General features: G+C 42.2%; 1 protein-coding gene and 1 pseudogene across 8 annotated transcripts in view; one reads left to right on the forward strand and one right to left on the reverse strand.

Annotated features, from left to right (window-relative positions):
• KIAA0319 (KIAA0319 ortholog) overlaps window positions 1–27,745 on the reverse strand; it is a 103,889-nt gene that overhangs the window by 42,322 nt on the left and 33,822 nt on the right. For 4 of the 8 annotated variants that reach the window (XM_025382489.1, XM_025382496.1, XM_025382491.1 and 1 more), the window contains exons 2-4: window positions 14,369–14,528; window positions 9,173–9,918; window positions 2,202–2,394 (exon numbers count right to left, since the gene is read on the reverse strand). In XM_025382489.1, coding sequence (XP_025238274.1) covers window positions 2,202–2,394; window positions 9,173–9,918; window positions 14,369–14,423 — 994 coding nt within the window. In that variant the 5' untranslated portion in view covers window positions 14,424–14,528. Of the gene's footprint in view, window positions 1–2,201; window positions 2,395–9,172; window positions 9,919–13,939; window positions 13,968–14,368; window positions 14,529–27,745 lie in introns of those variants that run through there. The other 4 variants (XM_025382494.1, XM_025382493.1, XM_025382497.1 and 1 more) reach the window with 3 other exon arrangements.
• LOC112622737 lies at window positions 11,307–13,077 on the forward strand (annotated as a pseudogene).

Raw genomic sequence — 27,745 nt, forward strand, 5'->3', positions numbered from 1 at the left:
TTTATATCTATAAAGGAAATCTCCATTTGTAAGGGTATCTTTCCTTCTATACTAGGAAGAGAAGGGTGACTAAATTCCAAGACATCCACATTAATAGAGAAGGTCCTGACAAATCCGCATGATAAACCTCACTCTTGCTTACTTTACTTATTCTGGGCACCTTTGGCCACTTGCCTTCCCCACAATCTTCTTTCCTTGTTTTAGTTCAAGATGCTATATAAGCCAGAGTTCCAGGCTTATATAATATAAGCTTATATAATGTAATAAACCTCTTTGAGATTTCCTCATTTCCCTGGGTATCTCCCACATGTAGGTAAGATGTAGTTATAAACTTGTTTTTGTTTTTGTTTTTTTCTCTTGTGAATCTATCTTTTGTTACAGGGGCACTAGCCTAGAACTTAGAAGGGTAGATGGAAAATTATTCCCTCCTCCTCAATAGAACTCTCTCCCTCTAGCTTTCCCCTTTATCTCCCACCTCTCTGGCACAACTACCCAATCAGTTTTGCAGGCTCCTTCTGCACTTCCAGCTCCTTACATAATGATGTCCCCAAAGTTCCAGTCCTCAGGCCTCTCCTCAGCTCACCCCCCTCTCTCCCTGGATGATCTCCCATGTTCCCCATGTCTCCAACTATCACCTCCACACTGATGACTCGCAATCCTTTATCTTCAGCCCAACCGCTCATCTAATTTTAATTCTGTATTTTCATATGTCTTAGCGTCCTCTTCCTTTACATCCTTACATTCATTCAATCACTCATCAAATCCTTGTGAATCTGCTCCCTTCCTGTCTCCTAAATCTGGTTCCTTCCTTCCATCTCTGCGATCACTCACCATAGCCTTCATGGATCTTGTTGCCTCTAGTCAACTCCACACTATTTTCTTTTTTTCCCCTTTTTTTTTTTTTCTTGGGATGGAGTCTTGCTCTGTCGCCCAGGCTGGAGTGCAGTGGCGCAATCTCGGCTCACTGCAAGCTCCACCTCCTGGGTTCACGCCATTCTCCTGCCTCAGCCTCCCGAGTAACTGGGACTACAGGCGCCCACCACCATGTCTGGCTAATTTTTTGTATTTTTAGTAGAGATGGGGTTTCACAGTGTTAGCCAGGATGGTCTCGATCTCCTGACCTCAGGATCCTCCCACCTCAGCCTCCCAAAGTGCTGGGATTACAGGCATGAGCCACTGCGCCCAGCCCCTTTTTATTCGTTTTTTAGTTTTTTCAAGACCGTTTTGCTCTGTTGCCCAAGCTGGAGTGCAGTGGAGTGATCTCGGCTAACTGCAACCTCTGCCTCCTAGGTTCAAGCAATTCTCCTGCCTCAACCTCCCAAGTAGCTGGGATTACAGGTGTGTGCCACCATGCCCAGCTAAATTGTTTTGTATTTTCAGTAGAGATGGGGTTTCACCATGTTGGCCAGGCTGGTCTCGAACTCCTGACCTCATGATCTACTTGCCTGGGCTTCCCAAAGGGCTGGGATTACAGGTATGAGCCACTGCGCTCATCCCACACTATTTCTTAATACAAATCTGATCATTTTGCTTTCCTGCTTAAAACCATTCAGGGATTCTCTATACCCATCCAGTAAAGTGCAGAATCTTTAGCACAAAATACATGATCTTTCCAGTTCTTGTCCTGCTTAGCAATCCAGTTCCAGCCATACTGAATTCCTTACAGTTCTTCCGAAATGTCCCAGGAGCTCTTGTACTTCTGTTTTCTTGCACAGGCAATGAATGAGAGATGATGGTTGGGAAGCACTGAGCATATTGCCTGGCACTCTGTAAGTGCTCAGTAGATACAATGATCACTATTGTTATTACACATGTTGCTCCCTCCACCTGAACAACAGACCAATGCCATCTTTGCTGGCTCACTCTATCCTAGCATCGTCTCCTCTGGAAAGGCATCCCTGGACCCTCCTAGTGGATCAGGGTGCCCCTCTGCTCCCACAGCAACCTCTCACAGCACTTACCATATTGTATCAGAACCACCTCTTTACCTGTCAGTCTCCTCTCTTGGACTATGGAGTCCCGGAGGGAAAAGACAATGTCTTATTCATCTTTTTATTCCCAGTATGCAGAACCGTTTCTGGCACATGATAGATGCTCAAAAATGTGCCTGGAGGGAATGAGTAAACTTTAAAAGTTGTCACTACCAAATTCTACAGCCTATCTTCAGTGCATTTCTTGAAATTGTATTTTTTAAAAGTTACCTGTCCTGGGAGCAGTGGTAGGAGATATGGGTAGCTCAGATGGGGTGGACCCAGAGGAGGCTGTGCTAGTGGGAGGTGTTGGGATGCTGTGCTCTGTACTCCCCAGGGTGACTGTGAGCACTGGGCTTTTCTTCACGGTGGCTGAGCTGAGCTCCAGGCTTGCTGGAGGAAGACTATGGGAAGGCATTAGAACCTATGGGATCAATTACAAGGATAAATTGTTATTAAAATATTAAAAAAAAAAAACAGTTCAACTCTTCAAGCAACTCAGTGTTACCAACCTTTTTCATAAATTAGCTTCAGTAATGTTTGAAAAACCATGAATAATATTGCAAAACTCTGGAACTCTAGACCATCTCTCTCAAGCACTCTCTTTGCTGTCTATTAGAAATATAAGGCAACTGTGGGTTGGACAATTAGTATAGGTGAACATACACAAACACTCAAAGAATGAGAAAGTAATTATAGTAGCCCCTAAACTGATGAGTTCAATGGACTGAATGTTTCTGCCCCACACCTCCTTCCACCCCCCAAAATTCATTTGTTGAAATCCTAACCCTCAATGTGATAGTATTTGGAGGTAGGGCCTTTGGGAAGTAATTAGATTGAGGGTAAAGGCTTCATAAATAGGATTGGTGCCCTTACACGTAGAGGAGAGAGAGCTAGCTAGTTCTCTTTCCTCCTTTTAAGGACACAGCAAAAAGATGACTACCTATAAATCACGAAACCCTCACCAAGAACCCAACCCTGCTGGCATCCTGACCTCAGACCTCCAAACTGTAATACTGTGAGATATAAATATCTATTGTTTAAGCCACCCAGTTCATGGTTGGTATGGCTAGGCTTTGTGCCCCCACCCAAATCTCATCTTGAATTATAATCCCCATGTGTCAAGGGAGAGACCAGATGGAGGTAACTGGATCATGGGAACGGTTTCCTCCATGCTGTTCTTGTGATAGTGAGTTCTCACGAGATCTGGTGGTTTTATAAGCATCTGGCATTTCCCCTGCTTGCTCTCTTACCTGCTGCCATGACTGTAAGTTCCCTGGGGCCTCCCCAGCCATGCGGAACTGTGAGTTAATTAAACCTCATTCCTTTATTAATTAACCAGTCTTGGGTATGTCTTTATAGCAGTGTAAGAATGGACTACTACAATGGTATTTTGTTACAGCAGCACAAGCTAAGACAATCACTAAAGCAACAATTGAAGACAATCAAATAATTCAATAGTAAACAGGCTTCTAGAGTAAGTCATCTTTATTCATTTTATTCATTATGTATAACCGATAAGTTAAAGTTACAGAATTAGCCAAGTTAAAGTTTTTGAACTAAACAGTTTGTGCCAAAGTCTCATATTATGATAATAAAATACCTTCTGAGACTTTTAGTCAATAACTGTGTGGGGCCAGGAAAGTAAAACTCTTAGACTAAGAATATAGAAGACCCATAGGGGCCATGCACAGTGAGAAACCCACAGAAAGAAAAGCTATAATTCAAATGTAAATCAGAGAGGGGGCCACTGGTGCTCATTGAAAACACAACTACTCTTTTCTACAGTTGAGAAAAGTCAGTAAGGATATGGCATACATTTTGTGCTTGGAAGTATGATCATTTATATCACTACTAATAGTAACTGAGCCCCCACTGGGTTCCAGATATTTGCTAGGCAACTGGTGAAACCTTCTGCAACTAAATTTCCAGAACCAAGGAAAAAAAAAAAAAAAAGATGAAATAATGAAATTAAGCTGTATTGATCAAACTAAGGGAAAACAATTGACCAACATTTTAAAAATCAGGTAGTGGGTCTACTATATAATTTTAAGATGTTTAATTGAATTGAATTTTCAGGTATCCGGATTTGTGAAGTGAGTGCTACGGATTAAGCTGTTCATTGAACCTGTGCTCTCTAAGAATAGCATGAAATTCAGAATTACTGCAAACCAGGGCTGCAATAATGTTATGTGTCCATAACATTTTATACTGGGGCCTTTGCAAATCCCATAGGATGAATTGAACTGAATTTTTCTTTTTTTTTTTTTTTTTTTAGTTTTATCAAGTCCTGAAAAATTACTGCCAAGTTGAAATAAAGAATGAAGGTAGACAGTGGTCAAAGAAATTAAGGCACTTTGGGCCAAGGTCACTAAGCCAGAAATGGCTGAAGGGGAAGAAAACCCTCATCCTGCTCTTCTCTAAAACATTCACTTTTCCACCATGCTGCCTCTCGAGGCTGGAATCACATGCCGATTCTTCCCTTCACTATTCAGAAATCCACCTACAACCTCCACCACAGAACTCCTCACTAAGTCATCAGGACACAAGGTCCTCTCTGACAAACCCCTCCAAAGAAAAATGAATCCTCTATGGGAAGCCATGAGCACGGCATCACCCATTTCAGCCTTCAAGTTAACCTGGGCCTCATCAGTAAAAGTTTCAAATGGCTCTTGTTTCTATGTTCTCTACTCATTTATTTTAAAACAACTTGTTGTAGGTGATTTCTCTAGTCTTGTCCACTGGAAAACACAGTTGCAAAAAAATATCCTTTATCCTCTACAAATCTGATCTTGATTTATTTTTCCAAGATGTCCTATTCGACAGCACTATTTTATGCATAGTACTGTTATAAATATTCATGTACAAGTTTCTATATGGACATGTTTTCTTTCTCTTGTGTAAATACCCAAAAGTGGAATTCCTGGGTCATATGGTAACTGCATTTAACATTTTGAGGAAATGCAAGACTGTCTTCCAAAGCAGCTACACTGGGGCCAGCCATAATTGTTCACACCTATAATCCCAGCATTTTAGGAGGCCAAAGCGGGAGGATTCTTTAAGGCCAGGAGTTTGAGACCAGGCTGGGCAACAGGGTGAGACTCTATCTCTACAAAAATAAAAATAAAAAAATTAGCTGGGCATTGTGGTCCCAGCTACTCCGGAGGCTGAGGTGACAGAATCACTGGAGCCCAGGAGTTTAAGTCTGCAGTAAGCCATGCTGCACCGCGGCATTTTGACTTGGGTGCGGAACAAGACCCTGTCTCTCAAAAAACAAAAAACAAAAACAAACCAAAGTGGCTACAACATCTCACATTCCCACCAGCAGTGTATGACAGTTCCAATTTCTCTGCATCCTTACTAACACTTATTATCTGTTTTAAGTTTTTATTCTAGCCATCTAGTAGATGTGAAGTGGTATCTCATTGTGGTTTTGACTTGCATTTCCCTAAAGATTAATGGTGCTAAGCATCTTTTCACGTGCTTCTTGGCCATTCTTCTACGATCTTTGGAGAAATTCTATTCAGATCCTTTGCCCATGTTTGAGTTGGGTTGTCTTTTTATTAGTAAGTTGTAAGAGTTATTTATATATTCAGTATACAATATTTATGGTGTATTTATCCCATTTTATGGTATATTTATTCCCTCAAGAAAGCTTTACTTTTTTGATGTCGTCATCTGAAATACAAAAGTTTCTACTTTTGATTAATTCAAATTTACCATTTTTCTATTTTATTGCTATGCTTTTGATGTACTAAGAAATAATTGCCTAGCCCAAGTTTACAAAGATTCATGCAGAGTTTTCTTCCATGTCTTTTATAGTTTTAACTCATATATTGAGATCGTTGGTCCATTTTGAGTTAATTTTCTAAAAATAAGGTATGAGATGGGGGTCTAAATTCATTCTTTTGCATGTAAATATCCAGTTGTCCTAACACCATTTGTTGAAAACACTATTCTTTCCCCACTGAATTTTCTAGATACCTTTACCTAATTGAACTATTTTACATATTTTTTTGGTGAGAGTAGAGATCTTAGTTTCTGTCATCAATTCCAAACTTTGCACTGCATCAGAATGAAATAATGTTTCTTTTCTTTTTGTTTTAAGAGATGGGTTCTCACTGTGTTGCCCAGGCTGGTCTCTAACTTGTAGGCTCAAGCAATTCTCCTACCTCCACCTCCCAAGTAATTGGGATAACAGTTGTGCACAGTGTATTGGGCTTGAGTAAATGATTTCTTATTATGCTATGCATCTAATTTTTATGAACAGTTATTCAGAAATTGTCTACAAATCTAATGTACTTTAGAGGAAACTTTGTATTTCAGTGGAAAGCAGCATGTTATCGGTGGGGCAAGGTGCCTCACATATGTAATCCTAGCATTTTGGGAGGCCAAGGCAGGCAGATCGCTTGAGCTCAGGAGTTTGAGACCAATCTGGGCAACATGGCGAAATCCCATCTCTACCAAAAATATAAAAATCAGCCGGGTATGGCGGCACGTGCCTGTAGTCCCAGCTACCTTGTGGGGCTGAGTTGGGAGGACTGCTTGAGCCCAGGAGGTCGAGGCTGCAGTGAGCTGAGATGATGCCGCTCCACTCCAGCCTGGGTGGCAAAGTGAGACCCTGTCTCAAAAAATTAAAAGAAGATAAAAATAAATAAAAAACATTATCTACTGGATACCCCTCCAGGTTATCTGACTCTAGTTGTTCTTGCATTTGAGCTATTTTTACAACTCTATAAGTTATAGGTTATAAAAATGATAAAAATGTAAAATAATTCTTGTCTATAGACATGTAAATTCTCCTGTCTGCTAGAGTTTCAACTGAACTCCCTCCTTTCCTCACTGGAAACCCAATTTTGCCTCTACTTGTACACTCATTTCAATATATTTTTTAACCTATGAATGTGCCTCTTCTTCAGGTTTTCTTGTAGGATAATTATAATCTAGTTCCTTCAGTGATTAATGAGTAGAATAAAATCTCTAACACATGTTCATTTTATATCTAAACAATTCACAATTTCACCTATTTGAATAGTTATCTTTTAACAAAACCAACCTCAAAGAACTAATGAGCCAAAAGATTTTTAATAGAGCTTGATTTCAGAGAGTTCCATCTGTATAAACCAGGAAGTAAATGACTTGGCAATATAAAAGAAGGTAAATTATATTAACATCTACTGATATGAATAAAGAACATGGTTAATCTCTAATACTTTCAGATTACTTTTAATTATTTTAATTAAAGTTGAAATTGAAAGTTTTTCCGGACAGGCACAGTGGCTCACGCCTGTAATCCCAGCACTTTGGGAGGCAGAGGCAGGTGGATCATGAGGTCAGGAATTCAAAACCAGCCTGACCAATATGATGAAACCTCATCTCTACTAAAAATACAAAAATTAGCCGGGCGTGGCAGCAGGTGCCTGTAATCTCAGCTACTCAGGAAGCTGAGGCAGGAGAATCACTTGAACCTGGGCAGCAGAAGTTGCAGTAAGCCGAGACCAGCCACTGCACTCCAGCCTGGGTGACAGAGTGAGACTCTGTCTCAAAAAAAAAAAAAAAAGGAAGTTTTTTCATTTTAATCCAATTATAAGTATAGAAAAATATAGACACTTCAAAATTCAGAAAAATATGAGCAGAAAAAAACCTTCTGATTAAATCTTGGCTGGGCACGGTGGCTCACGCCTGTAATCTCAACACTTTGGGAGGCCAAGGCAGGTGTATCATTTGAGGTCAGGAGTTCGAGGCCATCTTGGCCAACATAGTGAAAATCCTTCTCTACTAAAAAATACAAAAATTAGCCAGGCATGGTGTTGCACACCTGTAGTCCCAGCTACCTGGAAGGCTGAGGCAGAAGAATCGCTTGAACCTGGGAGGCGGAGGTTGCAGTGAGCCGAGATCGTGCCACTGCACTCCAGCCTGGGTGACAGAGCAAGATTCTGTCTCAAAAAAAAACAAAAAAACAAAAAAAAAAAACCAACCACTTAAAAATGACTTCTAGACCTTTTTAAACATTTTTCATGGTTGAGATTATAATGTATAGTCAATTCAATCCAGCATTCCTAACTTATTCTAACATAAGCACTGGAATTTAAAAAAGGAAACCTTCTCCTTTAAAAAATTCTTAAAGTACTCCCAGCTTTTTTTTTTTTTTTTACTTTATTTGACCTATACTCAGCTTCCTCTGATCAACATGCTCATCACATTCTCAAGTCCTGACCAGTTTCCAAACAAGCAGCCTTCAAGCTCTCCAACTACCCTCTCCTCACCACACAGTTCTCATTGTCTGTCTCCCAGACCTCCTGCCATTAACACTCAGCTTTCCACCTGCTTCTGAAATCGCTCCACTGCAGTGACCCTCATTCTTTTTTCACCTGAGCTTTTTCATGGAACATTTTATGATGCTTAAGTTCTCTCCTTCATATCTCTCTCATCCTATCCAACTGTTCATGATGCCATGTGGAGTTTCTAGCAGCCAAAGTACCTGTTCAGTCTTGAAGAAACCTACCAGGGTGGATTTTCAAAGCCCCTGGGTATATGCGCTGGCTCCAGGGACTTCTATACCATCTCCCTTTGCTTTAAATATTGCTAGAGTCTCTGGGCACGGTATCTCACACCTGTAATCCCAGCACTTTGGGAGGCCAAGGCAGGTGGATCATGAGGTCAGGAGATCTCGACCATCCTGGCTAACATGGTAAAACCCCGTCTCTACTAAAAATACAAAAATATTAGCTGGGCATGGTGGTGGGCGCCTGTAGTCCCAGCTACTCCGGCAGCTGAGGCAGAAGAATGGTGTGAACCTGGAAGGTGGAGCTTGCAGTGAGCTGAGATCACACCACTGCACTCCAGCCTGGGCTACAGAGTGAGACTCTGCCTCAAAAAAACAAACAAAAAAAATCACTAGAGGCATTTCTGGGGAGAAGGGCTTAAGTCTTCACGAGCTGGCTGACTCGTGAAGGCAGAACTATTTGTTCTTTTTAACAGCCTGGCCATGGAGGCATAGCAAAGGAACGAGATGTTCTGCTTCCTAGAAATCTCTGAGAGACAGTCATCTTTCCCACCACCACCTGAGACAGGTGCCCTTAGGAGGAAACTCCTTAAGCTTACACAGCCTGAATGAGTGCCTGGCTCCTGAAATTCAGCCCCTCCTGCGTTCTGCCCCACTCAGCCTGTCCCACCCCCAAGCACATCCTGAACACACCCACCTCTTTTCCAGAGCTGTTGCTGGATTGTTCCTGGAGCTGAGAAGCCTTTTCTTTCTCCAACAGCTCTCCTGAAGATGGGGTAGTCGGCAAGGGAAGCAACACACTTCTCTCAGGGAGTTTTGGGGCAGGGGTTGAAGCTGACTCATTCAAGTAATGGAGCTCAGGGTCCTGCTGTGTCTCCGCTGGCACCTCAGGGCTGTCTCCAACAGAGGAGTTGAAGCCCCCCTCGCTGCCTGGCAGTAGGCCCCAGTCCATGTACTCGGCACTCCCTCTGGGCTCCTGCTTGCCATTGGGTTGCAAGAGGTCCTTCTCCAGCTCCCGGTAGTCATCTGAGTACTCAGACATCTCCCCTAGTCCCCAATCTTTGCCTAGAAAGGGTAAGTCCTTTCTGATATCCTCAGGTGAGTCCCCCCAGATCCCCGAGGGGGAGCCCCTGTTCAGCATCATGTCCCCATAGTCCAGCAGCTGTGCAGGCCTCTGAACAGGCCTGAGCACAAAAGTGAGATAAGACCTGATGGGGCCCATCTTCTTGGGCTCACAGTTCTCTTTGTGGGGGCAGCTCACCAGGTAGCAGTGGCCCTCGAACCACCAGGCCAGGTCACAGCTGGACAGGTCACAGCAAGCGGCTGTGCAGTCTACGACAGGGAAGGTGTGAGACACCCGCATGATTCTGGTGGTTTCCAAGTTAGGTGAAATGACTGCATTGGAATACGTTCTCCCCTCGCTGCACTGCTTACAGGCACAACCTGTAAACAAAGTAGTTTCTAATGAACGAGAAACGCATATACAGGGAAGCACCTCCAGCTTAAGAAACCAGGAAAAGGGAGTCTTCTCAATCCCTGGCCAGTCTGGCAAGCAAATAAACAATCGGCATTTTCCACAGAAAGATCACAGCAATCCATCAAACCATCCATCCACACATTCATTCTCCTACCTTCCCACCCACTCATTCATCTTCCATCCACTCATCCTTCCATTCATCCACCCATCCTTTCCGCCTTTCTACCCATCTGTCTATCCATCCTTTCACCCACATACCCATCCATCTACCCTTCTACTTTTCCATCCACCTATCCATGCATCCATCCTCCCATCCATCCATCCATCTTTCCATTCTTCTACCTTTCCACTCATCCATCCATCACTCCATCCCTCCACCCATCCACCCACTCATCCATCCAGATTCTTACACCTATCCATGCACCCTTCCATCCATTTGTTCTTTTTTCATACAGTTTCACTCCACTTACTTAACAGAAATAGTCTTCTACATTATATTTATATTATTTATAATACTTTGCTCCTGATATAAAATTCAGTTATACATGTTTACTTTACAAAATAGCATCATGTCTTTGTTTTATTGTTAATTGATTTTAAGTCTCGCAGGCTATCTTGATGCTGGATAAATGGACAGGGAAGCAAACTGTCACAAGGAGGCAAGGAGACCTTTGTAAGGCAGAAGCCTTCAACTCAAAGCTTAGGGCAGCTTTCAGTGTGGCTGGAGGTGGTGGATTCCTTGGCACACCTCTGGGGTGTGCCGTTCCTTTGTTCTGCAAAAGATCACCTGAATGGGGGCTGTTTCGATATACATACGTTAAAAGCAAAGATCTTAATGCCAAATAAAGTTTGAGAAGGCAAGGCTCCCAACAACTAAATCATTCTTCATTTGGTCCAAGTTGCCAGAATTACTTCAGAATCTATTAGACACACTCTAGAAAGCTCTTCAAGAACGATCAGACTGGAGACCAGGGAACCTGTCGCCCATGTTTGTGTGCTCTATAAATCCTAGCCCAATCTGTGGGTATACTAGTTACTTGATGATTGTTAACAAATTAATAAAATCACTGTTGAGACTTTACAAAGGTAAAAAAGATAGAGAAGGCTGAGTGTGAAGGCTGAGTGTGATGGTTCACACCTGTAATCCCAGCACTTTGGGAGGCCAATGTGGGAGGATTGCTTAAGCCCAGGAGGTTGAGGTTGTAGTGAGCCATGATGGCACCACTGCACTCCAGCCCGGGTGACAGAGCAAGACCCTATCTAAAAAAAAAAAAAAAAAAAAAAAAAAAAAAAGCACATAGAAGCATCTGCACCTTCTTGAATCTCCACCTGGTTCAGTCCTCTTGCCTCCACCATGTCCATCAAGGTGGCCCATAAGTCCTACAAGGTGTCTACCTCTGGCCCCGGGCCTTCAGCAGCCACTCCTACACAAGCTGGTCTGGTGCCAGCATCAGCTCCTTGAGCTTCTCTTGAGTAGGCAGCAGCAGCAGCTTCCAAGGTGGCTTGGGCACCAGTATGGGTCCGGGTGGAGGCTATGGTGGGACGAGTGGTATGGAGGGCATCACAGCCGTCACAGTCAACTAGAGCCTGCTGAGCCCCCTTAAGCTGGAGGTGGACGCCAACATCCAGGCCATGTGCACCCAGGAGAAGGAGCAGATCAAGACCATCAACAAGTTTGCCTCCTTTACAACAAGGTATGGTTCCTGGAGCAACAGAACAAGGTGCTGGAGACCAATTGGAGCCTCCTGTAGCAGCAGAAGACAGTTCGGATGAATGTGGACCACATGTTTGACTGCTACATCAACCTCAGCAGCAGCTGGACATGCTGGGCCAGGAAAAGCTGAAGCTGGAGGCCGAGTTTGGCAACACCCCAGGGCGAGTGGAGGATTTCAAGAACACGTACAAGGACAAGATCAATAATTTTACAGAAGGCTGGGCACAGTGGCTCACATCTGTAATCCGAACAATTTGGGAGGCTGAGGTGGGTGGATCACCTGAGGACAGGAGTTTGAGACCAGCCTGACCAACATGGTGAAACCCTGTCTCTACTAAAAATACAAAAATTAGCTGGATATAGTGGCAGATGCCTATAATTCCAGCTACTCGGGAAGCTGAGGCAGGAGAATTGCTTGAACCCAGGAGGCAGAGGTTGCAGTGAGATCTTGCCATAGCACTCCAGCCTGGGTGAGAGTGAGACTCCATCTCAAAGAAAAAAAATAAATCAACAAATAAATTTTAGCGACAGAGAATGAATTTGTCCTCATCAAGAAGCATGCGGATAAAGCTTACATGAACAAGGTAGAGTTGGAGGAGTCTCGCCTGGAAGGGCAGAACAACGAGATCAACCTCCTCAGGCAGCTGTATGAAGAAGAGATCCGGGAGCTGCAGTCCCAGATCTTGGACACATCTGTGGTGCTGTCCATGCACAACAGCTGGTCCCTGGACATGGACAGCATTACTGCAAGGTCAAGGCCCAGTATAAGGAGATCACCAACCGCAGCCAGGCCGGGGCTGAGAGCCTGCACCAGGTCAAGTATGAGGAGCTGCAGGCTCTGGCTGGGAAGCACAGGGATGACCTGCATCATACAAAGATGGAGATCTCTGAGATGAATCAGAACATCGGCTGGCTCCAGACTGAGACTGAGGGCCTCAAAGGCCAGAGGGCTTCTCTAGAGGCCATCATTGTGGATGCCGAGCAGCATGGGGAGCTGGCCATTAAGGATGCTAATGCCAAGCTGTCCGAGTTGGAGGCCACCCTGCAGTGGGCCACGCAGGACATGGCGCAGCAGCTGCATGAGGAGCTGATGATCATCAAGCCAGCCCTGGACATCAAGATTGTCACCTACAGGAAGGTGCTGGAGGGCGAGGAGAGCCGGCTGGAGTCTGGGATGCAGAACGTGAGTATCCATATGAAGACCACCAGTGGCTACTCAGGTGAGCTGAGCTCGGCCTATGGGGGCCTCACAAACCCTGGTCTCAGCTACAGCCTGGGCTCCAGCTTTGGCTCTGGTGGGTGCTCCAGCTCCTTCAGTGGCACCAACTCCTTCGGGGCCATGGTTGTGAAGAAGATCGAGATTCATGATAGGAAGCTGGTGTCTGAATCCTCTGATGTTCTGTCCAAGTGAATGGCCACAGCAGCCCCTCCCAGCCTACCCCTTCCTGTGACTGCCCCAGAGCCTGTTGGGGAGGCCGCTGTGCAGGGGAGCATAGGGAACAGGAGACCCACCTGAGGCTCAGCCCTCACCCTCAGCCCACCCACGGGGGAGTTCACTGCCTGAGGTATCCCCTATCCCCCTTGCCCATGCCTCCAGCTACAAAACAATTCAATGGTTTTTTTCCAAAATAAACCCTCAGCTAGTTCTGCCAACTGTCAAAAGAAGAAAAAAAAAAAAAAAAAAAAGGAAGATGAGGAAATTGCAAATAACATTTATTGGGATGCAATAACTCAGGAATTCATATTTTGAATTAGGGGAGAACACCTCATAAGAAAAGGGCAAAAAGGAATGAAACAGTAGAGATTTGCAAGGAAAAAATATGGGTCTCTAAACATTAATGACATCATCTAAAACATTAATGAAGATATTTTCTAGAATATATTAAAGATGAAATAAGGGGACATTTTGTCTTACACACTCAGCAGCAATGAGTTTGATAAGATGGATGGATGGAGGGGAGTAAGTGATCTACAAGTCATGACAGGGCTTTTCCAATGGCCATCCTTTCTGGAGTGGCCCTCACATCATATCAAATGGTGCTGCCCAAAATTTGGGTGCTTCTGAATCATCTCCAGGTGCTGCTGAAAACCCAGATCCCAGAGCCACACCCCTAGGAGTTCTGATTCAGTAGGCCTGGAGAGTGGCATGAGAAATTGCATTTTAACAAGGGTCTTGCCAAGGTTATCTTCATTACGGCTTTGTTACATTTTGATAAACTGTACAAAACACTTTTTCTAGCCATATCACCACCCTCAATCCTTGGTATACTCAAATGGGCTTAGCCAGCCCAGCCTAGTCATAGGTCTTCTTAAATGATGCTCACCAATGATTTTTTGCCATGGGTGTATCCACCAAAAGCAAACTGAGTATAATGAAAATAAAGATTTCGGATCAAAGAAAGTCTGGCCTTTCCAGCCAGATCTATTATGCAATTCTTTTCAGTATACAAACATAAAGTTTTCCTAGTATATGTGAAATGTGATTTTATTTTCCCATGGAATAGTCATGATAATAATAAACTTAAATTCCTGTTTACAGAAAACCATTCATGCATGAGGTCTGCCTTTCATGCTTTTACCTGTAAAACAATTCTATTGAAAAGCAAACCAACAGCACCTTCACCTCAGGTTGATCTGAGTTGCTTACACTAGACAAGAATCTCAAGCCCAACACGGGTATCTCCAAGGTAGTAGTTCCCTACCTGCAACTGTCACCAGCAGCAGCAATGAAGAGAGCACACCTGTGGGGGGCGCCATTCTGCACCACACAGTGGGTGATGGCAGGCTTCTGAGGCGGCCCTGCAGAGCGTTTGGTGCAAGCTTCCTTTGATGTTTTTTAGGAGCCAGATTTGGCCTCAAGAACTTCAAAGGAAAAACATAAAAGAGGAAGGAAGAAAAGAATAGGTAAATGTAGAAACATCCCAAATTATTTCTATCATTTATTCATGTCAGTGGGAAGCCTGTCCTGGTCACATCACAGAGCCACATCCCAGGCAAACATCCACCTACAGCATTTGTTCAAATAGCCAGTATAGTTCCTGAGAAGAGCCAAAGAATTTCAGGCTTACTCTCCTTACAAGCTGTGGAAATAAACGAGGACCAACAAAATGAGAAAAGCAAAGGCTATTTATTCAGAGCTTGCTATAGAAAGGCAGTCAGCCACCATCACTTGTCTTTGGCAGAGACTCAGAGATAGGCAGAGTGGGAAAACTTTATAGTGGAAAAAGGGAAAGTCTCAGGTGTGCACTAATTGGAGGCTGTTGGAAGGGGACACTGCAGGCGGCTCACTAGAAGTGGGGCATCCTACGTGATTGGTTAGGAGGCATGTTTGGCGTTCTCTGACTGGTCCAAAGTTGGAAGAAGGGATAAAAATTAAGGAAGCCATTAGTTATTAATCAAGTCCTGGTCATTCGGGGCTGACTGTTACAGAAGTTACTGTTTAGCTTCCAGGATTGTTTTTAGAGATAGCAACCTGGCTTCCTACAAGTCTGACTTATAGCAGGCTGGCTTCCTAGGCTGCTTATTGTAGATAAGGGACTGGTTTCCCGGGCTGTGGATTGTCGGTCAAAGTTCTATTTTATATTTGTTCTGGCCATTGTCTGCTTTTATATGCAGGCTCTCAAAGCTAAAACTATGAAATAATGATGGAATAAATCATGCTACTGTATTTCATATATATATGTGTGTGTATATATATATATTTGAGACAGAGTCTTGCACTGTCATCCAGGCTAGATGCAGTGGCACAATCTTGGCTCACTGCAATCTCTGCCTCCTGGGTTCAAGTGATTCTTGTGCCTCAGCCTCCAAGTAGGTGGGACTACAGGCACACACTACCACACCCGGATAATTTTTATATTTTTAGTAGAGATGGGGTTTTGCCATGTTGGCCAGGCTGGTCTTGAACTCCTGGCCTCAAGTGATTTGCCCATCTCAGCCTCTCAACGATTACAGGCGTGAGCCATCGTGCCCAGCCTATATTTCATGAATTCTAACACATAAATATTTTCACATTTTACCATTTCTGATATCAGGATGTCCTACAATTGCAGATGGCCACATGCCAGGCAGGAAGTGGATGGTATTGTTTATGCATGCACATCAGCTGTGCAGAACTGGAGTCAGAGGTTTGGAAGAACATCCCAAAGACAACATGAGGCACTCTCTTAAGAAATGCTGCATCCCAGCCGGGCGCGGTGGCTCACACCTGTAATCCCAGCACTTTGGGAGGCCGAGGCAGGTGGGTCACAAGGTCAGGAGATCAAGACCATCCTGGCTAACACGGTGAAACCCTGTCTCTACTAAAAATACAAAAAATTAGCCAAGCATGGTGGCGGGCGCCTGTAGTCCCAGCTACTCTGGAGGCGGAGGCAGGAGAATGGCGTGAACCCAGGAGGCGGAGCTTGCAGTGAGCCAAGATTGTACCACTGAACTCCAGCCTGGGCGACAGAGTGAGACACTGTCTCAAAAAAAAAAAAAAAAAAGAAATGCTGCATCCCCCAAAGCTCATGATGGCACACAGACAATATGTGGAAAAGCCACAGGTATCAATAACTGCACTGACAAGTTATTGAGCAGGAAGAAAATTTAAGAATACCTTAATGTGTCGGTTATATGTTCCTTTTAACATATGCACAAGAACGATTTATGATAAAAATCTGTCTAAATAAGCACCCCCTTCAATTTCTTTCAATTTGTGTAAACATTCTAAGTGAGAAGAAAGTGATAAATCTTGGCTTAATTGACAGCATTCTTTTCCTTAGTGGTATTTAAAATAATCATGTATCTTATTAAATACAATCATTAGCATCTTACATTTAATTGAATTTGGTTAACATAAGCACTTCATTTTTGCCTGGTACTTTCTCAGTGTGATCTTCACAACAACCCAGACATATTGTTATCTCTGCATTAGATGATACAATTGAGGTTCAAAAAAGTGAACTGGTTTGCCCAAGGTAGAAGAACCAGTACAAGGCAGTCTGGACTTGGAGCTGCACTCCAAGTGCTTATTATTTCAAATACACAACACAGACTCCCAGGAGGAAACACACAAGCTAATGTTCAAAAAACCTACATAAGGTTTCCTAATGTGGTGTCAGAATCCTGCTGTGAGTTGCAAGATGGTATGCTGTGATAAACTAGATTTTAGTTCCAATTCACACCAGTCTTCCCACCCACCCCTTCATTCCTCCTCCCTCCACACAGAGGATGTGTGGATAAAACCTTATAGAAGGATAAGACTCTTCTTCACCCATTTCCAGAAGCACTGCAGTACTTTTAGAAATTTATAAGTGTCATAGGGATAAAAAAGAGAGGGAAACACCCCTACAGATGTCTCCAGTCAGTTATTTAAGAACTCTGTGGCAGCCTAGTGGAGGCAGGAAATAACCAGAAAGGGCAAGGAGCCTGCAAACAAAATCAAACACATAACATTCTCTTAAGATGGTGTCTGGAAGTTCTAGGCCTTGTTTTTGAGTTTAACCGAGGAACAATTCAAATCACAAGAGTGCCGCCCGTTGAACTGCACATAGGGGCCTGCCATCGACCACACAGAGCACAGGTGCTGCCTAGCCTAACACCATCACTGGCCATGCCCTGGGTAGGTGAAAAGGGCCTTTAAGGTCCAGAGTTGGGCTGAGTTAGAGCAAGCGACAGGAAGGAACCAGAGCAAAGGTGAGCTAAGGTAAGGTCAGGAGGTGGGTGTAACACCTCTGTGTCAGTACAATGGACCCGAGGCCATCAGAACACCTGCTTTGATAAGGCAAAATGGAGAAAGAAAACAGTAAGCATTTCATAACATTCATGCCTAAAACCCTAGAGGAAGAATACCTGGTTCTGCAAAGTTTGCCACCAATAACTCCCTTTGCTTCCAGTGAGGAAAGTATGTTAGAGATGGGAGGTGGAAGGGAAGACTGGCCATCTTCCATCTGCAGCCATTGACTACTCCCTAACTAAAGGGCAAGAGAAGAGCAACTGGCCTCCCAGAAATGACATTTATTCAGCTGCCCAAGGTGCTGGGACCCAGAATAGCAACATCGCTATCAGCCAGAGATCATTAGTCAAGAATCCCATGGATAAAGATTGGGCCTCCACCGTACCATATGGTTCCTTCAGGCAAATTAAGAAAAGGTAGCTCTAAGAGAAGATACTGCTCTGAAGGAACACAGTTTGGCAAATGGACTGTAAACCAAATTCCCAATCCCATGCCCCTTTGATGAATGCCTTTGGTTGTGCAAGGTACAACTTTCACAACCATATCGTACCTGGAAAGCAATTCATTGTCATTATCTCAGTGCAAACTTTACAGGTGCTCAGCATAAAAAGCGTTTCCTCTTCTCAATACCATATTTAAGGTTCTTTTTGGGGGGTACATTAATGTAAGAAGACAATACGTCTCCATTTTCTCAACATTAAAAGACATATGGACTAGGTGTTATCAAAATTCCTTCAGTTCTAATAGCTTATAAGTGTTGCTTTTTTGTTTTTGTTTGTTATTTTGGGACAGAGTTTTGCTCTTGTCACCCAGGTTGGAGTGCAATGGTATGATCTTGGCTCACAGCAACCTCTTCCTCCCGGGTTCAAGTGATTCTCCTGCTTCAGTCTCCTGAGTAGCTAGGATTACAGGTGCCAACCACCATGGCCAGCTAATTTTTGTATTTTTAGTAGAGATGGGGTTTCACCACGTTGGCCAGGCTGGTGTCACACTCCTGACCTCAGGTGATTCACCCACCTTGGCCTCCCAAAGTGCTGGGATTACAGGCATGAGCCACTGCACCTGGCCAAGTGTTGCTTTTTAAATACATAGTTAGTTAGTACTTTATGGGTTAAATAATGCTTCACATATATTATCTTATTTGATCTACTTGTAGGAACTGTTAGGAGTTAGGAGCTCTCATTCCCATTTTACAGGAAAGGATGCTGAGTTTCAGAGTCAGTCTTTAGACTCAAGACCTCAAGCTTTCACTGTGGCACCCCCACCCTCTTTGATGGTTCTGTGAAGTTCATCCATTCCACTCTGGATTACTTATCTGGACTTTCCTTACTTATTATTCAGTCTCCGAATGACCCAGTTCTCTTGACGGACTCATGCTCTCTCCTGCTGCTTGCCTTCTGCCCACCTCACTGTAGTTTTCTGTCTTCATTAAAAGGGAAGAAAACATTTAAAGAATTTACATAGAAAGCCTGTCAAGCTCTTTAACAATTTTGATCAAAGGTAAAGTTGAGTCGAGTGACAAAATATAACTTTTAAAATAAGGCTTCACAAGTTCAAAATGTTATAAATAGTACAAGCCCATATATCCTTCCATAAACTCTGCATGGGTCAATTGTATACATGTAAAGATCTGAAAGGAAACATCCTCCCATGGTGAAAACCGGCGACAATAATAAATGCTTTTTTTCTTTTCCTTTTTTGCTTCTTTTCTGATCCGTATTTTCTATTTTTTCTAAACTGAACACATCTTACCTTTGTATTAATAAAATACACTTGTAGTTTTCATTTTTACAGAAGACAGATATTTTAATATGGTCATTCTGACACAGGTTTTTAAACAAAATTACCGAGAGATGTTGGAATGGATGTTTCTTTTTTTTTATTTTTTTTATTTATTTTTTTTGAGACAGAGTCTCACTCTGTCGCCTAGGCTGGAGTGCAGTGGTGCGATCTCAGCTCACGCAACATCCACCTTCCAGGTTCAAACGATTCTCCTACCTCAGCCTCCCAAGTAGCTGGGACTGCAGGTGCGTACCACCATACCCGGCTCATTTTTGTATTTTTAGTAGAGACCAGGTTTCGCCATGTTGGCCAGGCTGGCCTCGAACTCTTGACCTCAAGTGATCTGCCCACCTCGGTCTCCCAAAGTGTTGGGATTATAGGTGTGAGCCACTGCACCTGGCCGGAATGGATATTTCTGACTCCTGATATTTCTGGCTGTATCCTGTTCCTCAGTCTCATTCCTTCTCTAGGCTTCCAGTCACGCATGACCCCTAGGCCATCTGAGAAGCCTCACCCCAGCTGAATTCTTTCCCTTCTTTGGGTGATAGTGATGACATCACTGATTCAGAGATGGGGTAAGGCTCAGGACTGGTGTCAGAGAATGAATGAGATGTGGGAATGGGGTGAGCCCAGAGATGGGGCCAGAAATGAGCAAAGCACAGAAAGGTATTCAACAAGTACTGATGCAGCACTTCCTGTGCCAGGACATGGACAACGGAGGGATGAAGGTCAAAGATGCAAAGAATGAGGCTCAAGGATAAGATGAAGGTGACTGTGGCAAAGACTGCCTGTTCAGTGAACATTCTCCATTTATTCCTTAGTAATAAAACTCACATAATTATCTGGGGCCCCAGAATACCCAACTAACAGACCCTTCACCCTTTGCAGCTTAGTGTGGTCATGTGATTATACACTGGTCAAAGAGACAGAAAAGGAACTATTGAATAAAACTTCTGAGGAAAGCTCTTTTTGTCCTCCTCATCTTTTCTTCTTCCTGCTGCCTAGAACAGAATACAAGGTCTGCTGCCACAGCAGCCATCTAGGACTACACGGAGGACTTGAGAAAGCAAGCCAGCGCTGGGAAGATGGAAGAAGCTGGGTCCTTGAAGACGTGGGACTGCCTACCAGCCCTGGACAGCCAATCTTTGATTTCTTGAGGAAAAAATAAACTTTTCTCTCATTTAAACCACTGCTTATCTTGAACATCTGTTTCTAAGAAGCCAGGCCGGGTGCAGTGGCTCATGCCTGTAATCCCAACACTTTGGGAGGCTGAGGCGGGTGGATCACCTGAGGTCAGGAGTTCGAGACCAGCCTGACCAACATGGTGAAACCCTGTCTCTACTAAAAATACAAAAATTAGCCGGGCGTGGAGGCACACACCTGTAATCCCAGCTACTTGAGAGGCTGAGGTGGGAGAATCACTTGAACCCAGGAGGTGGAGGTTGCAGTGAGCCGAGATTGTGCCATTGCACTCCAGCCTGGACAACAAAAGCTAGACTCCATCTCAAAAAAAGAAAAGAAAGAAAGCCAGACCTAATTTTATCTGGTAAGTGACACTACTTGACCTTTTTTTTTTTTTTTTTCCCTGTTTATGGGTTATAAAATACTTTGGTTCAGGTAAGATCAAAGCAGACACCTATAGTGAGTAATGGCTGCTTTATGGAGAACACAAATACTATAATGCCAAATGACAATCTAATAATTTTTAAAGTGGCAGATATACCCCTGTATTCTGAAATCACTTATATGGTAGCTAACATTTGTTTCCTTACAGAAGCAATTAATTTTTTAGGTGTATGTATATTTTCTCTTCAACTAAATTGTAAACTTCCTGAGGAAAGGGATGAATTTAAAACATAAGCTGACACATTTATACCTCTAGGTTTTACTTATTTCTCATCTACTAATATTAACAATTTTAGTTAAAAAAAGAATGCTTAAGTATGCATTTTAAATACAAATATGTTCCTTTCGTTAAAAACATTTTTTAAAATGACATGATTTCAAAATTGCTGCTCTCCAGGCCAAATAACTTTGCAATCCCCAACTGTGAACGAAGTAATTGGCAGCATAGTAGAAAGAAGATGCTTAAATGCCCATTTTTAATTCTCAAGGAGAAAACAATTTAAAAAATAAACAGAAGATTAAATTATATCCATATCTCTTCAAATTCTAACAATTAACAACAACTAGGTAGAAGATGTAACAGAAAACTATAGCAATAAAAATTACAGAAACCATAATAGAGGACTACAGCAGCAGCAACAGACAAAAAATAGAAGACCTAAGGCTGACTTTAACAAGGTATTTGCATATCTATTTTAAGACAACCTTAAAATGCTACTCAGGAAAAAATAAATAAATAAAATGCTACTGAGGAACACAAAAAAACCTTAAATAGATGGAGAAAAACCTTAAATAAATGGGGAAAAACATGAATAAATATTCTTGGACAAATAGACTCAGTATCATAAATATATCAGTGTTTCCTAAATTAACCCATAAAGTTCTTCATGTCCAATAAAATGATGCTGGCAGAATTTTTATTTGGGTGAATGAAAAACTAGAAAAAATGAATTTTAAGGTGCACATGGGAAAATTAACAAGAAAAAAGGCCAAAATTTTTTGAAAAGTAAGATAATTGAGGGAAAACTGGTCTTACCATATAATGAAATATATTATTTTAAAAATCATTAAAAGAGGATGGTACAGGTGCAAAAATGGATCACTGAATGGTACAGATATTCAACAAATGGATCCAAATACTTCCAAGACCAAAGGACATGATTAAAAATGGCATGTCAAATTAGTGGAGAAGGCCAAGTACAGTGGCTCAGGCCTGTGAGTCAACTGCTTACACTTTGAGAGGCTGAGGCGGGTGGACTGCTTGAGCTCAGGAGTTAGAAACCAACTTGGGCAATATGGTGAAACCTCATCTCTACTAAAACGACAAAAAATTAGCTGGGTGTGGTGACAGCCACCAGTAATCCCAGCTACTTAGGAGGCTGAGGCATGAGAATCGCTTAAACTTGGGAGGTAGAGGGTGCAGTGAGCTGAGATTATGCCACTGCACTCCAGCCTGGGTGACAGAGCCAGGCCCTGTCTCAAAAAAAAAAAAAAAAAAAAAAACAAAAAAGGCCGGGCACAGTGGCTCACACTTGTAATCCCAGCACTTTGGGAGCCCAAGGCGGGCAGATCATGAGGTCAGGAGATCGAGACCATCCTGACCAACATGATGAAACCCCATCTGTACTAAAAATACAAAAATTAGCCAGGCATGGTGGCACATGCCTGTAATACCAGCTACTCGGGAGGCTGAGGCAGAAGAATTGCTTGAACCCGGGAGGCAGAGGTTGCAGTGAGCCAAGATCGCGCCACTGTACTCCAGCCTGGGCAACAAGATCGAGATTCTGTCTCCAAAAAAAAAAAAAAAAATCAGTGGAGAAAAGGTAAGTCATTAAATAAATTGTATTAGAGAAACAGGTAGCAACTGAAAAAAAATGCTAAGCTGTATCCCTGCACCAAGATAAATTTCTTTTTCTTTCTTTTAGTTTTTACTTTTATAGGTGTTGAAATAAATTTTAATGAAAAGCACAAGCCCATAAAAGCACTACAAGAAACTATGAGACTGACTTTTGACAAGGGCTCCAGGACAATTCAATGGGGAAAGAATAGTCTTTTCAACAAATGATGCCGCAACAAACAGATATCAATATGCAAAAGAATAAAATTCGACCCCTACCACACACCATATACAAAAATCGACTCAAAATGGATCAAAGACCCAAATATCAGAACTAAAACTACAAAACTATTAGAAGAAAACATGGGTGTCAATCTTCATGAACTTTGAATATGCAATGGTTTCTTAAATATGACACCAAAAGGACAAACAATAAAAGAAAAAATAGATAAAATAGACATCACCAAAATGAAAAACTTTTGTGCTTCTAAGGACACCATCAAGCAAGTGAAAAGACAGCCCACGGAATGGGATGAAATTTTTGCAAATCAAAAATCTAATAAGGGACTTGTATCTAAAGTATACAAATAAGCATTATAAGTCAATAATAAAAAGACAAATCATTTTAAATATGAACAAGAACCTGAATAGACAGTTCTCCAAAAAAGATACATAAATGGCTAATAAGCTCATGAAAATATGCTCAATATCATTAGCAATCAGGGAAATGCAAGTCAGAGAGATAATGAGATACCACCTCATACCCACGAGCATGGCTATAATAAAAAAGATAATTAAAAACATTGTCAAGCATGTGAGAAATTGGACTCCTCATACACTGTTGGTGAGAATGTAAAATAGTGCATGCAGCCACTTAGAAAATAATTTGGTAGCTCTTCAGTTAAACAGAGTTACTATATAACCCAGCAATTCTACTCCTATGTATATACCCAAGAAAAATGAAAACATATAGCCACAAAACAATGTGTACATGACACAGGAGTTAGGCCTGGCAGGGTGGCTCGCTCCTGTAATCCCAGCACTTTGGGCGGCTGAGCGGGGAGGATCGCTTGAGCCCAGGAGTTTGTGATGAGCCTGGGCAACACAGGCTGAGTCTATGGTTTTTTCGAGCCAATTCTGTCTCAGAAAAAAAAAAAAAAAAAAAAATTGTATGTGAATGTTGATAATAGCCAAAAAGTAGAAACAACCCAAACATTCATCAACTGAAAAATGGATAAAAATAATGTGGTATATCCATGTAAAGGCATAATAGGCAATATAAAGGAATGAAGTACAAATACATGCTAGAGCATGATAAACCTTGAAAATATGCTTTAAAAAAAAAAAAAAACCCAAAAACATTATGCTAAGTGAAAAGAAGCCAGTCAGGAAGAACCACATATTATATGATTCAATTTATATGAAATATGCAGGATGGTCAACTCCACATAGACAAAAAGTAGATTAGTAGTTGTTCAAAGTTGGCAGATTGGAAGAAAATGGGGAGTAAACTATAAGATGTACAGAATTTTTGCTTTTTGTTTGTTTGTTTGTTTTAAAGTAATGAAAACATTCTAGGCCAGGGGCAGTGGCTCATGCTTGTAATCCCAGCACTTTAGGAGGCTGAGGCAGGCAGATCACCTGAGGTCAGGAGTTAGAGACCAGCCTGGCCAACATGCTAAAATACAAAAATTAGCCAGGCATGGTGGCGGGTGCCTGTAGTCCCAGCTACTCAGGAGGCTGAGGCATGAGAATCGCCTGAATCTGGGAGGTGGAGGTTGCGGTAAGCTGAGATCATGCCACTGCACTCTAGCCCGGGTGACAAAGAAAGACTCTGTCACAAAGAAAAAAAAAAGAAAAGAAAAATATGGATAAATTTTATCCACTAATAAAATATATGTATTTTTTAAATGTTCATGGAAAATCACCATAAGTGCAGTAAAAGTGTCAACAACAAACTGGGAAAATATTTGCAACTCATATTGCAGACAAAAGATAATTTCCCTAACACATAAGAGCACTTTCAAATTAATAAAAATTCAACAGAAAAAGTCTATCAACAGACAGAACATAGAAAAGAAAATATAAGCACATTTGAAATACATTAAAAGATGTTCAGGCCCGGGGGCACAGTTGCTCACCCCTGTAATCCCAGTACTTTGGGAGGCTGAGGCAGGTGGATCACTTGAGCCTAGGAGTTCAAGACCAGCCTGGACAACACAGGGAGACCCTATCCCTTTAAAAAATATAATTAATGTGCCATAGTGATATGCACCTATAGTCCCAGCTACTCAGAAGGCTGAGGCAAGAGGATCACTTGAGCCCAGGAAGCAGAGGTTGCAGAAAGCTGAGATCACATTGCACTCCAGCCTGGGTGATAGAGTGAGACTCTGTCTCAAAAAAAAAAAAAAGAAAGAAAAAAGAAAAAGAAAAAAAGGATGCTCAAATTTACTCGTAAAAAGAAAAATGCAAATTAAAACAATGAGATGCCATTTTTTACCTAAGAGATTGTCACATATGGAAAAAGTCTGGGCCAGGCATGGTGGCTCACACCTGTCATCACAATACTTTCGGAGGCCCAGGCGGGAGGATCACTTGAGTCCAGGAGTTCGAGGCAGGCCTGGTCAACACAGCGAGACCTCATCTCCACAAAACAAAAGAATTAGCCAAGCATAGTGGCACCACCTGTAATTCCAGCTACTCGGGAGGCTGAGGTAAGAGAATTACTTGAACCTGGGAGGTCAAGGCTGCAGTGTGTCCAGATTGTGCCACTGCACTCCAGCCTGGGTGACAGAGTGAGACCCTGTCTACAAAATAAAGAAAAAGAAAAGATGGAAAAAAGAAAGAAAAACTGGAAACAACCCAATGTTTGTCAGCAGAAAACCAATTAAATAAACTACGGTCTGGTCATAAAATGAAATACCTTGCATTAGTAAAGAAGCTCTTCATGTACTATTATATACTAAGACCTTTTGTTAAGTGAAAAAAGAAAGTGTAGAATAGTATATACAGTACTCACCTCTTGTGGGAAAGGGAATGGGGTGGGAGAAATATAAACATAAATTTGCTTGAAAATGTATAAAATATCTCTGGAAGAATACACAAAAAATTGTTAAGATCTGTGCTGATGAGGGGAAGAGGGCTCAGGGAGAATTTTTTTTAAAACAAATAGCCTTTTGTACTTTGTGAATTATGTGAATGTCTTTAATATTTTAAAAACAAATAAATTTAATATTCCTGCCTTTACTTTTGGTCGCTGAGAGCTTACATCTACTTACTCGGCATTAAGAGCTTCGAGTGAGTAACACCAGAGAGCAGTAAGAAAAGACCTGGGTTAAATGCAGGAAGGGAATCTGCGCCTAACACAGAGAGGGGTGGTAGATGAGCAGGGTGGGCAGACTTAGCAAATGAAAATACAGTGCTAGGATTCCCAGGTAAATGTGAATTTCAGGTGAATAATATTTTTTTAATTCTGCAGTATTTGGGACATTATTACAGTGTTTTGTCTGACAACTCTAACTATGAGAAAATGCCCATGTGCCCTGGGCAGCCCATTTAGAACTACAGCTCATGTATTTCTCTCCCCAGAAGATCTACAAACACAACACTATGAAGAGAAAGAGCTGACATTTACACTTCACTCCTAGAAGCAACAGCTCAACCCAGATTTTCAGTCCATATCCTCAATCCCCACTGATTTCTAAAATCACTTAAAGTAAGCACAAACAACTGGTTAACAAGAGAAAGAACACGAGGAGGAACAGAGAGATCATTTGAGGGAAAGAAAGAAACAAAATGAGGGAAAGACTTAGAAAACAAACCACTGAACAAAAGGAATGGATTTTCATTTTAATTTTCAATTTTTTTTTGCATTGAGTAACCTTTATTTCAAAGAGATGGAATTACCATGCTGCTCTGAGACAAATTATTTTTCAGAGCTGGCTAACAGCTTTCATCTCAGCTGGGGCTGAGTGTATGAAAAAAAAAAATCCTGTATATGACAGCCAGGATTCAACATAGCCAGAATCTGATATTTACTTCTTAACTGCCTTGGTTTTAGGTAAGGCTTGCCCAGAACTATCCTGTGGATAATAGGAGGAAATATATTATTCATAGATTTCTCTTTCCATTTCACTGCAGTTGAGTTTGCTTTTGATTTTAGAAAAGTAGCTGCGACCAATACACACAGGTCAACTAAGAACAACCCCAAGACACCTCATGGCAGGTTTCCTAAGACTGTGATGAATTGTGAGCATGTTTCACAGATTGATTAAAATGTTGGAAGGAGCCAGCCTTAGCAATTCCTGACATATGCCAGGACAGATGCCTTGGGAGAGGAAGCAAATGCTCCCAACTGTGTCTCCATGCCCTTCTCTTCTCCTCCTGGTCTTCTTTCTATCACCTCCCAATCGCCCAGTGCTCTCTCCCATAGCCTGGAAATATCCAGCTCAGAAGCCTGTTATCTATGCAGCCTTCCTCAGCTTCCCAAACACAGCCTCCAAGCTGAGGTCACTGCATCCTCCTCTAGACAACTCCCAAGGCTAGATTATCACCACAAGTGCAACTATGTATAAAAATTGTAATTCACATTTGTAAAAACTACCATTCATTCCATAATGTTCCTGGCATTTTACATCCATTAGTTTTAATCCTCTGGGGAACAAAACGAAACAAAACAATTACATATTATTGTCCCCATTTTATAGATGATGAAACCGAAGCTCAGAAAGGCTAAGGTATCCAAGAATTGGACCCAATCTGGGTGTGTGTGACACCATAGAATATGTTCTTTCTCTATGCTATGCTGCATATGTGTCTCTCTCCTTCACTTAAAAAAAAAAAAAAATCAATTGGGTTTTCTTCTAATTTATAAAAGCAATAAATATTTATTATAGAGAATCCAAGCAATCAGGTGTAGCACAGTGAATGACATTGTTTTACCAGCCAGTCCCTCGCTGTCATTCTCCTCTCTGCCAAGTGACCTCACTATGTCATCATCACTCAGCACCTCGTCACCTGGTTTCCATACATCCCACTGTAAGCCATAGGGCAGGGGCTCTGTCTGATTGCAACTATATTCCCAGGTACTATAGGAGGGGTTGGTACATAGTAAGAGCT

This window comes from Theropithecus gelada, chromosome 4 (genome assembly GCF_003255815.1).
Source record: "Theropithecus gelada isolate Dixy chromosome 4, Tgel_1.0, whole genome shotgun sequence".
NCBI lineage: Eukaryota > Metazoa > Chordata > Mammalia > Primates > Cercopithecidae > Theropithecus > Theropithecus gelada.